This window comes from Hippocampus zosterae, chromosome 13, assembly GCF_025434085.1.
Source record: "Hippocampus zosterae strain Florida chromosome 13, ASM2543408v3, whole genome shotgun sequence".
NCBI lineage: Eukaryota > Metazoa > Chordata > Actinopteri > Syngnathiformes > Syngnathidae > Hippocampus > Hippocampus zosterae.
The window spans coordinates 4,709,014-4,725,863 of NC_067463.1; the positions used below are offsets into that span (position 1 = coordinate 4,709,014).

At 42.9% G+C, this 16,850-nt stretch overlaps 2 protein-coding genes across 2 annotated transcripts in view; one reads left to right on the forward strand and one right to left on the reverse strand.

Moving 5' to 3' along the window:
- Nucleotides 1–6,615, reverse strand: part of hhip (hedgehog interacting protein) — a 134,359-nt gene extending 127,744 nt beyond the window's left edge. The window contains exon 1 of the mRNA XM_052083654.1: nt 6,468–6,615. The gene's annotated coding sequence lies outside the window, so the exon portion shown is untranslated. The remainder of the gene's footprint in view (nt 1–6,467) is intronic.
- frem3 (Fras1 related extracellular matrix 3) overlaps nt 1–16,612 on the forward strand; it is a 30,241-nt gene extending 13,629 nt beyond the window's left edge. The window contains exons 5-24 of the mRNA XM_052083594.1: nt 711–836; nt 1,423–1,674; nt 5,152–5,301; nt 5,374–5,583; nt 5,816–6,013; nt 6,478–6,642; nt 6,721–6,903; nt 7,885–8,015; nt 8,887–9,045; nt 9,248–9,551; nt 9,629–9,760; nt 10,302–10,633; nt 11,282–11,474; nt 11,557–11,661; nt 11,911–12,038; nt 12,521–12,655; nt 12,932–13,058; nt 13,140–13,327; nt 14,296–14,442; nt 14,893–16,612. Of these exons, the coding sequence (XP_051939554.1) occupies nt 711–836; nt 1,423–1,674; nt 5,152–5,301; nt 5,374–5,583; nt 5,816–6,013; nt 6,478–6,642; nt 6,721–6,903; nt 7,885–8,015; nt 8,887–9,045; nt 9,248–9,551; nt 9,629–9,760; nt 10,302–10,633; nt 11,282–11,474; nt 11,557–11,661; nt 11,911–12,038; nt 12,521–12,655; nt 12,932–13,058; nt 13,140–13,327; nt 14,296–14,442; nt 14,893–15,435 (3,908 nt within the window). The 3' untranslated portion in view covers nt 15,436–16,612. The remainder of the gene's footprint in view (nt 1–710; nt 837–1,422; nt 1,675–5,151; nt 5,302–5,373; nt 5,584–5,815; nt 6,014–6,477; nt 6,643–6,720; nt 6,904–7,884; nt 8,016–8,886; nt 9,046–9,247; nt 9,552–9,628; nt 9,761–10,301; nt 10,634–11,281; nt 11,475–11,556; nt 11,662–11,910; nt 12,039–12,520; nt 12,656–12,931; nt 13,059–13,139; nt 13,328–14,295; nt 14,443–14,892) is intronic.
- Nucleotides 16,613–16,850: the final 238 nt, after the last annotated feature.

Consider the following 16,850-nt stretch of genomic DNA (forward strand, 5'->3'; position numbering starts at 1 on the left):
AAGATCCAGACGCACTCACGAAATTCAATGATATACAATATTCCATAAATAGTTCTTCATTTACTCTTGCTGTCAAGAAATAGGAGGACTTCATATAGCATCACCGCAGAAACGAAAAGAAGACTTGTACGGTTCTCCAAATATGGGGTTGTCGTCCTTGCTTCCAGCTGCTTATTTGCACCTCACATACAACAACATAAAATCAAACATTGTATATTTTAACACCTACCAGTACATGTAACTACAAACCCTATAATTTTGTCAAAAAAAGTCTACTAGCTTAATGCTAACATATAATGCGAAAAGCCATAGAGAAGCTCACAGAAAATAGCATCGATATTACGGTAATTACAAACATTTACGTAACTGTTGCTTTAAAACAGGGCTCACCAACTTTTTTGAAAGTGAGAACTACTTTATGGAGACTGATGAATGTGAACTGCTACCAGTTTCATACACACTTTTGAAGTAGCGAATTGGCTAAAAAGTACCTTGACTTGACATACTGTATGTTTTTAATAATTAAAACGGAATGTGAAGACGCAGATCAGTTCTCACAATCATTTTTAACATAATATAGGATATAAATAAATACGCTACACTTTATTTCCGTACAGCAAAAACTTTTTATGCCTTTTGCGAGACGCACAATTGGTGATGGATTCCCCCCCCCCCCTTCCCACCCCTCCAAAAAAAAAAAAAAAATCCAGAGTCAACCGTCTTCATTCCCCAAGCTGAATTCAAAATTGAGGAGGACGTCGGAGAGCTCCTGGTACCAGTCCGACGCTCCGGAGACGCCAGTCAAGAATTCATGGTCATCTGCTCCACTCAACAAGGTAATTCTCGTAAAATCGGACTTACAATTTTATTTTTTTTTGCATTTGTATAACTTCATTTTTTGAATATTATGACCAAATTACATATTGTTTCTAATTTTAAGACTTTTTTTCCCATAAAATGACAAATCATAATTCTATGACGTTTCTCACATTTAGATTAACTTCTGTTCATTTTCCAACAAGTAGAACCTTTTTTTTTTTTACAGACTATAGCTTCTGTGACTTTTTTTCTCAAAGAACAAAAACAAAAACCGCCAACTGAGGTCTGTAAGGGGAGCACAATTTGGATTTCGAAAAAAAAAAAACCCTCAACAGACATAATAGACGATGTAGAGGTGGGATAGGAACTGTTGGGGGACAAAACAGCCCTCCTGCAGAGGACAGCCTTCAAAGGCCCCCAGGGCGCCACCATATCCCATCTGCAGGTGTGCCATAATAGAGAAAGGGAAAAAGGTTGGGGGAGGAGCCAACTAAAAGACAGGGTTGTTTATCGCTTTTTTTGTGATCATATGAGTGCGTATGCACGAGCCTGTGCCCTCACACAATACGTTTGTAATATTTAATCATGAATCTCCTCCTCCAGGTACAGCCACGGGCACCATCCCCAGCTCGGTGCTGTCCTACTCGGACTACATCACGCGTGCCGACGACCACACAGGCGTGCTACGTTTCGACAAGGATGAGCGCGAGAAAGTCTGCCGCATCATCATCATCGACGACTCCTTGTACGAGGATGAGGAGAGCTTCAACGTCACCCTCAGCATGCCCATGGGGGGCCGGGTGGGCGCCTCCTTCTCCACCGCCAAGGTCACCATTCTGGCCGACAGCAACGACGGTGAGCGTTGAGATCGGAAAGTTTTGAGTCTTCTGACACGGTACGATTTGCTTTTCCATTTCCACTGTAAAAGGATGGTTCTGTTGCCCAATCAACAGACTTGGTGTCTAGCTTCACCCCCGATTGCCAAGAATGTTTGTTCAGCTTATTCTAAATGTATTCACATAAAGTTATCAATTTTGGAATTCAGTTATGGTTTTCCTTGAAATTGCATAATTTTAAAGGTCAAGCTTTTTTCTCACCGTATTACAACATAATTTAGGCATTTGATAATTTATTGGTCAGATTTATTTTTATTCAACATTTCTTTTCAAGCTTACCAAATTCAGATTTTTTTCCTGAAGTGTTACACCTACAATATGTTTTCTCGTTCATCAATTATCCGAGCCGCTTATGTTAATCATAAGGATTATTTTTAAGAAAAAGTGACATTTTTTTCAATATTCAGTCATAAAGTCCTCATTGGGGGTTTTTTTCATCCTTTTTTTCCACCCATGGAATTACAATTTGATGACTTTATTGTTGTGAAATTTTGACTGAAATCGCATTAAATTCCTTTTCCTCAATTACGTCCGATAAGAAAAGCGAAATATGATGAATGACTTCACACGATGTGGCTCATGCGCCACCGCCTGCAATTCTATGACGCTCCCATTTTGCTATTTCGGGGATCCAGAGGCGATTAATGAACCCTAAAGATGCTCGGGAGGCGTCCCGTCCACTGGCTACCCCAAAGCCCGGATTATTCCCATTCTATAACGGCCTGGTGTTGTTCCCCAGCTACCCCTTCCACGTGTGCACGTTCAGCATGTCAGAACAAGATAAGGACAGACAGGTGCTTATGTTGTTTTAGTAATTTACAAGCGTCCTGCTCGTGTGAACTCATCGACAGTGAGAGGAGCAGAGGGCAAAAGAAAGAGCATTGTACCTGACTGGCACTAACCAGAAAAAGAAGTAGTTTAGTTTGACTTGACTTGTTATATTATGACCAAATTCCCAGAATATTAGATTGGTTTTATGTCATAATATTGTGGCTTAATCATAAACGAACGTTTTTAAAAATTCAGGAAAAGCATTACAGCGTTAGCATTACATACTTTATTTTGCTAAGGTTATAGGTCACGTTAACAGTGGAATTTTTTTTTTATCTTGAGCTATTTAGGTTTTTATTTCACCAAAGCCTCCGAAGAGTGTGTAGATTGTTTAGAGCCACTATAAACGATGATTTTATCATTTTACCTCATTTCTGCTTTCAATTTTAAATCACCAAACTGAGGAACGGACGCACAAAACCTGTAAAGAAAATCCTCCTTTTGTATCCACGTCTTCATCCATTCACCCTGGCTAATTTTTTGCATTCACTCGCAGGGTCTCCCTCCCACGTAATTTCCTGGGAGGGGGGGGGATGGAACTTTGCGTATCAATTCCCAAGACAAGACTTGTGGCTATTGTGGTCGGGCTCCTTGGTGGGTCTTCGGGCATAACGGCCCACCATAAATAAATGAGATTGAGTGTTGTATTGGTTGACTTGGAGTCTGGCCAGTTTGCATTGTTTGTGCGCTTCTTCCTCCGATTGACTTTTGAGGCTTCGACGCTGCTAAATGGACACTCGGCCAGAAATGCATTCAATTCACTGTGGGACCAGAAGTCTCGCTTGCCGTGCCGAGTCATGAATTTAAAGTAAGGCACACAAGGAGAAACGGATGTCGGATACTAACAGTCATACCCTAACCATTTTTTATTAGATTTTTTCAGAAAATTACGACCTTTAATAATTTATACTTCTAATTTTTAGTCTTTTAATGTTATTCTTTGTGGGAAAATTAACACCTATCCTATATAAATAAAAGTTCCTCTCCCGTAATATTTTGGATTTATTCTCGTAATATTCACGCAAATTAGCAAAACTTTCTTTTAAAATCACAATTCCACAATTATATATATTTTTAAATGATAAAATTCTAATTTTATTCTCTTCTCAACTCTATTACTTAATTCTCATCATATGATATAAGAAAGCTGCAACTTGAATTTCGTACAAATTTTACGGCTGGTTTTGAAATTTTCAGACTTCTCCTGATCTTGGTCTTATTTTTATCACATTGCAACTTTGTGAGGTAAACGTAGACATTTTGACTGGTATAGTCGTCAACCTTTTTTGTAAATTTACACTGAAAAAAAAATGTGTTGAATTTACTCAATTTTATTTCGTCAAATGGTTGCAAAAAATAAAATCATCTAGATCAGATAATTTAAAAAAAAAGAAAGATCCACATGATTTTATTTTGCTCAACCACTTGATGAAATGAAAAAATGACTAAATTCAACCAAAACTTTTTTCCCCAGTTTATTTTGCTCGTAATAATTTATCCCTGGATTTTTTTCCACATGAACTTGAGATGTAGCCTTTCTTATAATATTTTGATGACAGTACAACGTCAAATTTCTCATCGTAAACTCACCCAGTCTTTTAACTCTGCAAACATTGTTACAACTTTATCCCCCTACAGTCAAGGGTTATCGACAAATCACCTGAAATTATTCTTAGTGTGAAGAACATTTGCTTTATACACAAGTGAAGAGAGACAAATTGATGTTCCTGGAGTAGGAATTCCAAGGACCCATCACCCCACCCCCGACCCGTCCACATCGCTAATTAGCTTCTCCATCATCGAAAAGCAGGACGAATGGCGTTCGCTCATGTGTGAAGCACACTCGCAATCTTTCTCCAGTTGTATCGGAAAATCTGCAGGAGTATGTAAATTACGACTTCCCGTGCCGCTTGTTTCGCTTTACCAACTTCTATTATTGCCCCTAAAACTGTGTGGCGGCTACAAGAGGGCTCTTAGGGTTGACAACTTACTCCCAAATTCAGCTTTGAGAAGTGGGGGGTTTGCCAAGACGTCTTTTTAAGACCACCTTCCTCACCCTCAAAAACGAACTTGTTAAGTGGCGCCTTTTTGCTATCTATTTTCTGCGGCACTTTATTCACACAAAAATCGATGTTGCATAATACCCATTCAAATAGGCATATGAGGTTTAGATATTTTTGTCCACTCTGGGTCACCATCTTCACATTCCATACTGTCGTATCTGTGACTTTGAATGTGTGGGGCTTTAAATGGTGGGAGGTCACCTAATTATTACTGACTTGAAAGTCAGCGATGAAATGTTTTGAGTCGGCTGTCGTTGACACTGGATAGCTGCTGCTCATCTTCATTTCTTACCTTTTATTTTTAATCGTGCACTCGACAAATATAGTTCTTCCGTATAGTTAAATATAGAAACTCAAGCTAGTGCTAACACTAATAAAAACGAAAACTAAGCATTTTTAAAAACAAATAAAACCCTGCTCTGAAAACTCATTAAAAACAAACGACTTAAATGAGAAAGGTCAAAATTAAATTACTAGCTACGATGAAAAATCCCAAACAATTTTTACCCTGCTTTAAATGACACCATTTCCTGTTTTTACAGAGCCGTCGCTGTACTTCGGTGAGCCCGAGTACATGGTGGACGAGAGTTCAGGCTATGTGGAGGTGAACGTGTGGAGGACGGGCACCGATCTCTCAAAGACGGCTACCGTGACTGTCCGGTCCAGGAAGAGCGAGCCCGTCTCAGCGGAAGGTTAGCCTTTGACACGACACTTGAGGATGTTGCGTTCCCACCTTGAATCTCACATCGTTATACTTTACGCAGCCGGATTGGACTACGTGGGCATCAGCCGCAACCTGGACTTTGCCCCTGGAGTGACCATGCAGACGTTCAGGGTGACCATCCTGGACGACCTGGGCCAGCCTGAGCTGGAAGGACCGGAAACCTTCGATCTGGTGTTAAGGATGCCTATGAATGCCGTGCTGGGGGAGCCCAGCAAGACCACCATCACCATCAACGATACCATCACGGACGGTAAGTCGATCGACGGTGAACCGCCGAGCTTTAATGAGACGTAAATCAATTGCAACTCCCGTACACAGCGATAGAACGTAGCTCGACGTTCAACTCTACGCTGAATCCTTCATATATTTTGCCAAATAGTCCTTCTAAGTCGCCGCAAGTCATGTGACTTCAGTGTCCCACCTCGTGTGGTATCCTGGTATGAATCTTTCATGGCAACCTAGCTGTCATTGACTCGTTACAGTGCCAAAGGTCCAGTTCAAGGAAGGCAGCTACAAGTTGGACGAGGCTGACGGGGAGGTCACGGCAATAGTGTACCGCAGTGGAGACATCGGCATCGAGTCCACGGTGCGCTGCTACACCCGACAGGGCACGGCTCAGGTGATGATGGACTACAGCGAGAGGCCCAACACCGACGACTCCATCGTCACCTTCCTACCAGGTGGGATCACTCTTACACCCCGCCGGTGTGTACCTGTACTGCTATGTATGTATCTGGTGCATTAAAACACCTGTTAAATTTACTTGATGGGTTTACTATGGGGGGGGGGGGGGATCACAAAGCTCTCTGTATGAAAGTATATCATACCGGAATGTCTCATTTCGTGTAGTATTGAAAGGTATTACTCGATCAAATAAATCCTTGAATTATGATTGCAAAAATAAATAAATAAATGTGGTGAAAAGGTAACGCGGTGAAGGAAATATTTTTAAATCTAGAGTTCCAAGCACCTGAAATTAATCCAGGATAAAGAAACTTTTAAAAGTTTTAAAAGTCTCTGTACCACCTACTTCGATCGGAATTAGAACATTGGAACATTTCAGTCATGTCCGGACAGATGCATGCATTTTTGTTACCGTCGTTTTATAGGACAGTAGCTATAATGTTTCCATACCTTCTCATAGGCGAGTCGGAGAAGCCATGCGTGGTCAGGTTGGAGGACGACTCGGTTCACGAGGAGGATGAGGAGTTCCGCCTGGTCCTCGGAACGCCCAAAAGCAAGTCGCCGTACGGGGCCTCGGTTGGCGAGCAGAATGAGGCCTTGATCAAAATCACAGATAACAAAGACAGTACGTTACAAAAACAGTTATGAACCAAACCCCTCAACCGGTAGGATCACGAGGTTCTCTTTCTATTTCCTGTTTTAGAGCCAATCATTCGCTTCTCTGAGATCAAGTACAGCGTCCGAGAGCCGCAAGTGAAAGGCGATGTCGGCCTCGTCAGGATCCCCATCCGGCGTGCTGGCGACACCTCCAAGGTGTCGGTGGTGAGGGTGCATACCAAAGATGGCTCGGCAACCTCCGGGGAGGATTACAACCCCCTGTCGGAAGGTGAGACCACCCAGCGTGCTGTCTTTGGATGTCATACCACAATGCAGGCTCACCCCTACTTATTGTGTGGACAGGATATATTCCAAAAGCCTATTTTGTCATTTTAATTTTCCATTCGCACTTGTCGTATCTTGCGGTCTTGCAGTTTTGTAAATAAGTGGCGCAGTTTGCTTGCTTCAAGATGTTTGTCACTCGCAGTTGATGTTAACTGAACGAGGGTTGAACTAAATGCCGCAGTACTCGCCGGCTTTGTGGTTAGCAAGCACTAACTGCAAGCAAAATGCCCGGGCTGACCAAATATTGGTCTCTGCCATTCTTAAGGCAAAGAGTGGAAGCCTGCACGAGCTGGCATCTGTTCGACTTAACAAAATGTGTCCGCTTCAAACTCGGAGCAATCACACAGAGAAATACATAACGAACATTGCAGTCATATTTCAATACTTAAAAAATATTTCAAGGAGATCTTCACAAGAATAAGCATGATGATGCCAACTCAGCATGACGTTAAGCTAGCAACCCAACTAGTACATGATGCTTGACTGGATGTTATTTTTTTAACTTTAGTGAATCCCAAAAGTGCTGAATGGATAATTCCTAAACCTAGTGTTGACTTGGGGTGTTAGAATATTGCGCCACACCTTGGTCCTGTTGATTCTATAAAAGAAACAAACACACTCTGCCTCTTCTTTGTGGAACAGTTCAATCTGCCAAACTACCAAGGTTTTTACAGGCACTTATTTTGTTAAAATACCACTTCCGCCCCCAAAAAAACCCAACCCGCGGGAGCTGAATTTTCACACTTTGTTTCTGCTGCCATCTAGTGATCAAACGCCTGAAGCTCATTCGTAACTCAAAATTTTTGCTTGCCAGACAAACCGCCAAATTTGAAAGAGCGACATAGCATAACTCTGTTTGCATGTTCGAAATGTTATTACATTGAATGCCTGTCGAGGTGTTGAAGCCTGACATGATTTTCTGTAGACGTGGAGTTCAAAGAGGGCGACCAGGAGCATTTCGTGGAGATCGAGATTCTCTACGACGGCCAGCGGGAGATGAGGGAAGCATTCACAGTGCACATGAAGCCCGATGACAACATGGTGGCCGAGATACAGGTGACGGCGCATAGCTACAAATGTGCGAAAATAGCCCGGCAACAGCTGGCATTGCTGTCAGTGCGCCTGAACCACTATATCTTATAAAAAGCTTTGGAATGAGACGGGAGGTGGGGAAGGGGGTTAACATTAGATGGAGCTAAAAAGGGAATGTAAGCCAACGCGTAGAAATAGCCCAACTAAATTGTGACCCCGAGTTCCATTCAAGGCTGCATAGTCCATGAAGAAAAAAAAACAAAAAAACATCTGGACCGACATTTCAGGACAGACAATTCTATTCTATTCTACCCAAAAAATTGGCTGTCAAAAAAAAAAAAAGAAATTGTAAAAATATCATTTTAAAAATTGCAACATAAGATAATGTGTTCTTTTAGTATCGTCATAGCAAACGATTGATATCAGATTGTTAGATAACATACTGTAGTGATTTAATTATACTGTATATCATCATATTGTTTTGTACGATATCGCAATATATTGTATTAATCAGTATCACATTGTTAAATATAGTAGTGTACTGTGAAGAGATATTAATAATGTATTTTTTGCGCAATTGTATCGTCTCGTTTTTCGAATCCATTTTTTTTTCCAAAATCTAAAAATTAAAATGCTGTATACAGCAACTTGCAGTGTGATGTGCATTTTTTTCCCATTAAAAGCAACAGTGATTTATTTTCTTCAAATGGAAAACCTACAAATATATGGAAATATAACTAGATGACTTGAACAAAACTATGGGTCGCCTATTTTGTCACCGCAAGACAAAATAATGAAGCCAAACCCACCGAATAATTCATAATCTGGCTGTCAACTGTGAAAATTTGCGTTGCCTACTTTTTTTTTTTTTGATAACCTTGCCTTCTCCCACTAGATGAACAAAGCCATTGTGTACATTGAGGAGATGGACAGTGTGGCGGATGTCACATTCCCGGCCGTACCCCACGTGGTTTCCCTGCTTGTGTACGACGACACGTCCAAAACCAAAGACAACCCCAACCCGATCAATGGCTATCCAGTGGTGTGTGTGACGGTAAGCTCGCCGCCCCCTTCTTTCCAGTATCGCAACGCCAAGGTTGCTACATTGAGAGCATGACTTGTTCATGATCGAGTAATGGCAAAAATGAAATGTAAGCGGTTTGCTGTATTTTGGAATGTAACATCATTTAAAACATAAAAGCATGATGACCCGACTGGAATGTTGACTCTGATGTCAATGTTTACCTGCCTTGCAGGCCTGCAACCCCAAATACAACGACTTTGACAAAACGGGTTCCATCTGCTCGGCGGAGAGCATCAATGACACCCTCACCCAGTACCGTTGGCTGGTCAGTGCCCCCACCGGATCCGATGGAGTCACCAGCCCCATGAGGGAGGTGGACACCAACACCTTCTTTACCAACACCAAATCCATCACTTTGGATTCCATCTACTTCCAAGCGGGCTCCAGAATCCAGTGTGCCGCCAGGGCCTTCAATGCCAATGGGGACGCTGGTCTGGAGCTTTCCAGTCCCATCGTTGTGATCAGCAAGGAGGAAGGTAAGCGCCGTAGATGCTTTGAAGAACTTAGCCCCGATTGGAGGGCGCCAAGTTGATCAACCCTAACCTCCTTGCAGGCATGTGTCAACCACGAATTCAAGGCACCGTGGGAGCCGAACCTTTCTCTGCAAAGATTCGCTACACAGGCCCGGATGACCCGGACTTTCCCAACCTCATGAAGCTCACCATCAACATGCCCCATATGGATGGTGAGTTAACTCACGCTGTACCCAAAATAGATATACTAGTCTTCGCCAACAGAAACGAGAATAATAATATCGATCAAAGAATTTGTGAAAACATTTTTGGCGGCAGACTAAAAATCACGAGCTTCTGTCGTTCAAACATTTTCTCTTATCTGGAAACACGCCTCGGCCTACCAGTACGGTCGATTTTTTCCAGCTTTTATCATTAGCTCATGTAGCGTTTCCTGTAGTTGCAATGTGAGCTAAGCTAACATGTTGAGTGAGTAGCTAGACCCCGGCAAAAAACAAAAAACAAACAAACAAACAAAAAAAACATGCGACATACAGCATTTCCGTTGTTTTTCTGATGGCAACCGCAATGTAAGCTAATAAGACCAAAAATGCCATTTTTGTTTTGTTATTAAAACGGGTATTAGCCCTGTATGTAACTGACATGAGCATTTTTTTATTTTCACACCAAAGCACGAATGCATTTCGTCTATACTTTTGGTAGTTGAATCAGTACTTCTACTTTTTGTCACACAAGTATTTGAACTTCCAACAGGCATGTTGCCGGTGATCTCCACAAGACCAATGTCCAACTTTGAGCTCACGCTAAGTCCCGACGGCACCCGTGTGGGCAACCACCGGTGCTCCAATTTACTGGATTTCAACGAAATTCAGACGGGCCACGGCTTCATCACCGACGCCACTAAAAACCCTGAGATCATCGGCGAAACGTCGCCCTACCAGTACAGCAATGCCATGCGCTCATCCAACTCTCTACGCTTCTACCGGAACCTCAACTTGGAGGCCTGCCTCTGGGAGTTCACCAGCTACTACGACATGTCAGAGTTGTTGAATGACTGCGGTGGCTCCATCGGCACCGATGGACAGGTATGAGAAAAGTATATAGGGAACCAAATTGACATGCGACTAAACGATTTCAGCGCGACACCAACCATATAGTCTTTTCACAGGTTGAGGTATTTTTCAACAAATAATTCCCCATTCATTCCCGATCGGTCATTCAACTGATCGTTACCATTCAAAATTCTAAATCTTCAGCTCATACTATTCAGCTTGGGAAAGATATCAACATGCCAGAAATTTCACACAAAATTCAACTAAAATTCACCCACAAAAATTCCACCGTCAATTCCTACGGCACGGCACGTTCAACAAGACAGATCCACATCACTCCCATTTTGGGAAATTCAAAATCAGCTCATTCAATTCACCTTGAGTGCGCAACCCTCCATATTGCAAAAATTCCTGTATGCCAAAACATTTACATTTTCACGATCATAGTCTACATATTTTACCAAATTATTTAGGTAGGCTTGACATGCTGACCGATTACTAGTTCTTTGTGTCATGATTGACACATTAGTCAATGACCAAAGAGAATCTTGGTAGGGGCTGTGCAAGAAGTCAAGTAATAGTAAGAATGCATACCGACTACCGCTATTCTAAATCCCCAAAAAACACACAGTTACAATTCATTTTGAGCTGGACTTTGACGCCAAGATTCTGTTTTGCCAGGTGCTCAACTTGGTCCAGTCCTACGTCACCTTGCGCGTGCCCCTCTTTGTGTCCTACGTCTTCCACTCCCCCGTGGCCGTGGGCGGCTGGCAGCACTTCGACCTCCAGTCGGAGCTCAAGCTCACCTTCGTGTACGACACGGCCATCCTTTGGCAGGAGGGCATCGGGAGCCCGCCCGAGTCGGAGCTCCAAGGTAACATCCGACGCCACCCGCCCTAAAGGCATTCACGGTACGGCGTTGGAATTGCTGACAATGTTACTTCAAACCTATACAGGAGCCATGTACCCCACCAGCATGCGCATAAATGAGGAGGGCCGCCTGGTGGTCAACTTTAAAACAGAGGCTCGCTTCAGGGGCCAGTTTGTTTTGACTCATCCAGGTAAAGACATCAACAGCGGTCGCTCCATAAATGCCGTCTCCGACTGGATTACGCTATATCCTCTCTTGGGTTATTTCTGGAGTTCCACACTCATGGGGGTGGCGAGTAGAGACGAGGTTTCCTGCGTCAAAGTACCAGGTGTCATCCGAGCAAATGTCAGCCAGCGTTTACGGTCCGAGAGGCCAAGACAATATAAAAGGTCAGGTTATAAATATGAGTGCTTTAATGCTATACATGTCTGCTTTTTAGGGACCAGCGTGTCTTCCATGGTTATTTGCGCCGACCACCCCGGCTTGACGTTTACCCTGTCCCTGGTCAGGACCGAGCCCACACACAACCAGCCCATGCAACAGTGGAGTTTCATATCTGACTTTGCTGTAAGTCACAAACACATGATCGTACGGTTTCCGCAAAACGTTAGGGAAATTGGCATTTGGAGTGAAATTTCAAGATGAGCCTAATATGTACTCTGAACTTCACAGGTGGATTTAATTAGAAACTTTTGAATGCGGACATTCAACCGCTCAACGTTTCTCGAACAGGAAGTTGGTCTGGTACGATTGATCAATTGTTTGACGTAGCGTCTAGAATACATCATCAAGACGACTCTTAAATATCCATTTTTACCGAATCGAGAAAATTATTGGTCCATTCTTGTGAATTCTGGTGCTCGGCTCGTTGTCGGAAAACTGCGAGTTACGACATGCGGATTCACAAGTTTGGAAAAGGTAAAAGCTTTTAGCGCATTTTAGGTTCATCTTGAGATGTCAGCCGGAAGTCGAATAGCGAGCCCTAACTTTTGGAAAATGATGTATGTAGATATTAAAAAGCGAACGGAATGATTTTGCCTATGCTTTAGGTGCGGGATTACTCTGGGACGTACACAGTGAAACTGGTCCCCTGTATTGCCTCGCCCAACGGAGAGTTCAGCATCCCTCCCGTGTGCCATCCGAGGGAGCCTCTGACTTTTGACATAGACATACGCTTCCAGCAGGTAAACTGCTCTTCAATCAAATTCTTCCCGAGGCTCGAAATAAGACCTGAAAAACCTTTGCTGCACAGGACACATACGTTAAAGTGCTGCAATTCGCTTACGTCACTGATCCTTGCTCCCTGGGATTGACTTGCAAAAAATGGCACCTCAAAATTAGAAAGTTGCTCTTCAAAATGAAGTCATTGATTTGCAAAACTGTTCTTCAAAGAAGAAAAAGTTTTGCGGCTGGCTTCCTTTTGTAAGAATTTGATTCCCGATGGTGGTTTTTCCCATCAGGTGAGCGACCCGGTAGCGGCAGAGTTTAGCCTCAACACACAGATGTTCCTACTTTCCAAGAAGGAGCTCTGGTTATCGGATGGCTCGATGGGCTTCGGGGAGGGCACCGATGCCGCCTTTTCAGAAGGTACCGCAACTCGCACCTGATGGATTTTCACTAGCATTGGGGCTGATGCGGCCAACAAATAAACATTTCTGGTCTTTGTAGGCTCGTCGATCTATGGCCGGGTGATGGTGGACCCGGTGCAGAACCTGGGTGACTCTTTCTCTTGCAGCATTGAGAAAGTGTTCCTGTGCACCGGAGCCGACGGCTATGTTCCCAAATATAACCCCACCAATAAGGAGTACGGCTGCCTGGCCGATTCCCCCTCTCTGCTCTACAGATTTAAGATCCTGGTATGAATCTGGATTTCTTAATTTTTTCAGTATTTTGTTCAGGGACATGGAGGGGCAAATTTACGTTGCAGAGACCCAGAGAAAGACACACCATAGTTTACAATAGCTCTAACATACCGTTTTATGAAACACTGAATCAATGAGTGAATCTGTAAACTAGTCCTCAGACAATCTAGAGAATAAGGCCCACACATAACACACCATACCTGACGAAAATAGCAGAAAACAATGTCTTCCCATCAATTAGAGTGATACAGCATGCTTCTGCACAAGTTATATGGATCAGCAATGTATTATAATACTGAAACTTGTAAATGAAAACAAAAGTTTTTTAGAGCTCTAGATGCTTACCTCCCCTCGTACATCAAGAAAAAAGGAGGCAGTACCACGTTAATTATTGAAATAGGGGAACACATAAACTATTTTGTTGCACTCTTTGAAATGGCGGATATAGCAAAAGAACACGTCAGGTATTCATAATTTTATAGATTATTGTAATTATGATACAGTAGTGCAGGACAGTAAGTTTTTTTTTTTTAACTGGCCTTGTTACACATATACAAAGACGCTTACCTGACTACGTTGACGTCGCAGCCGTATTGGATGTGGCAGTGTGAAGCAAATTGCGAATAGGCATCCTCTTTGGAGAGGTATCATCAAGTAAAAACACACTGGATTGATAACTAATTGTTGTTTATGATTGTATGATGTAATCCTCACTCAGTTTTAGGATATTATTTGCCGAATTTATATTTTAAGATTAAAGCCACATACAATATGGCGGATGGGTTGAACTATCACTTCGACCCAAGGGACGAAATGTTCATCTCGGCCGAGCTTGCACATTTTTGTAAAAAAGAATGTGAAAGCGTTTGTGAATTGTAGTTTTCAGTGAACTTTGGCAAACTCCACACAGCAAAATATTTTTATGCTGCTCATAGAATAATTTTCTTCTTGTCGCTTTTCAGGACAAGGCCCAGCCAGAAACTCAGGCGACAGCGTTTGGTGACATTGATTTCAAGGCCACTTTGGCTCACGACACAGCTGGAGCTCTGCCTTTAGTCAAACAACCGGGTTCCGACGGCTTCACCCTCTCCTCAACGCCACTATTCCAGGTTCGGATTGTTCACATTCATTTCAAAAAGTCAAAATTTCACATGGGTAAAGTAAATTTGTGAAACTGAAAAATTACTAAAATGACTTACTGAGAAGTAGCAGAAGTCTATTTTGCTTTGTTTAAGCCTGGATGAATATATTTCACAGTATTGCCGCCTCAGTGACCAAAGTGTGCTCACCATGAGGACCAGCACACTGAATTGGATTGCTGCATTAAATAATGATGCACACTTGCTTCGCATGTTATTTAATTAAGTTATTACTCCATGGTTTTATCAATGCAATATTACAGAGAGAAATAACTTTTTTTTTGTCTGGGATTATGGCATTCCCATTCATTTCAAGAAATGGAACCTTTCTTTGAAGGCACCGCTGTACGTGCCTGTATAGAAAAACTTGCTGTAGACAATTGACAGTGCGTCCAGTTCAAGCGTGTTTCTGATATGCAGGTGGCCGCAGGCCGGGAGTGGTATATTCACACCATCTACACCGTGCGCTCCAGAGAGAACGCCAACCGCGGAAAGCGGAGCGTGGACATGCTCCACTATAGCCTGTCTGCCGCTCCGGACGCTGCTCTCCGACGTCAGCGCCGTGCCACCCCCGTTGTCTCCAGCCCGGCCATCGCCCGGGACATCGGCACTGAAAACAACCGTGGCACCAACATCCAGCACATCGCCCTGGACCGATCCGACCGCGTGGTGGTCAGCCAGCGCCAGCCCTGGTCCCTGGGATTGGAGCGCGAGCCTGCGCTCGAGCGCCCCTTAGTGGGGAGCTCCGGTGGGGAGGCCCCGGACAGCTCCATCCTACCCATGATCGTGGGCCTGGTGGGTTTGATCATCCTGGCCTGTCTGATCGCCACCGTCGTGGTGCTGCTGTTGTGGCGCAAAAAGAAGGAAAAGAAGCAGTTCCCACCCTATGCCAGCTCATCGTCCACCGCCTACAACCGAGGCTCCACCAGGATGTGGGGTGGCTTGGATAGTTCAGAGGTCTAGAGGCGGGATGCCGCATCCACTGGCCTCGCTTCCTCCCCACCCATTGACTGTAGTAGTCTCCTCCACCACTGTGCCTTCATGTCCCAACTTATGCAGCACTGAAAACAGTACCAGATCCAATTTTTTTGCAGTTTTTCTTTTGTTTATAATCATTTACTCTTGCAGTGGTTTCAAAATTCTTTTCATTTGTACATACAATCAAATAAATACGATTCACGGTGGTTAGAGAGAGTGCCCGGACGAGAATAACTAAGAACTGCGAGTAATTGACACCGCCGATCCACCCCACCTCCTCCACTGGCCACTACCAACAAATGGCACACACATCCGATATTACAAACAGACACGGCATCTATTCTACAGAGGGCAACTTCACAAGGGTGGGGTGTCACTATAAATGTTTGAACCGTTGACCGTTGATTAATTACAAATATGTTTACTGGTAATATTGGTTACAAATATAAATTCAGTAAATATGCACATGCGGTGAAGATTTTCAAATCACCCAGTCAAAGCATATTGTAGATTCTTCCCAACATACAAAGAGCTCCAAGTCAGTCAAAGATGTATCCCTTCTACATACTTTATTACCCAGGGCTGTGATGTCATCTTATTCACTGTATATGATGTTTTTTAGGGTTAACATTTCCTGAGGTTGTTTGTTGACGTGCATGGGGGCCCAATTATAGGGCCACCCTTGGATATACCGTGCGGGTCGTGGAGCAATGGATGTCTGCAGTTACCCCTTTTTAGCCTATTTACTTGTAAAAGCTCCCCTCTCTCCTTTTGTTTGTTTGTCATTGTGTTTGAAAATGCATGAAAGGCAAAAAAACCCCAAAAACAAATGCTAACTTCATGGAATCAGCTCAGGCAGCCTCTATTTTAATGACATGACAGAATTTTCAAGTTTACTGTGTGTTTTTTTAAAATTTATTATAATTAAGGCATTTGACTGTGTCACATTGACTTGGAATGAATGTTAGTGGAAGATGACCTCTTTGAATGCTAATGTGATAAATGATTGTTTTATGTCACTACACGTACACATACTCAGTATCAAGGTTTGTAGATATCATTCTTCTTTCTCTATGCAAAATGGAGTTCATATTTTTGAATAAAATTGTTGAGATCGTGGCGGAAACCAGATGCTAAACCATCTCAATGTGCCATATTGAAATTGCTTTGTTTCTTCTTATGATAGAAACATAATTAATATTTTTGTGGGCATTTTGGGTTGTACTAGAATAAATTGTGATTCTTTGGCTCTCTCTAGTGGTATGGAAAAAGAATCACTGAATCAAATGTTCGGCATGCATGTCAGTGGCAGGGTTTCCTAACCTTTTCAGCTGGGGGTAAAAATCTTGACCCAAACATTGAAATGCACGTTACCATACACAAAGAGTACGGTATACATG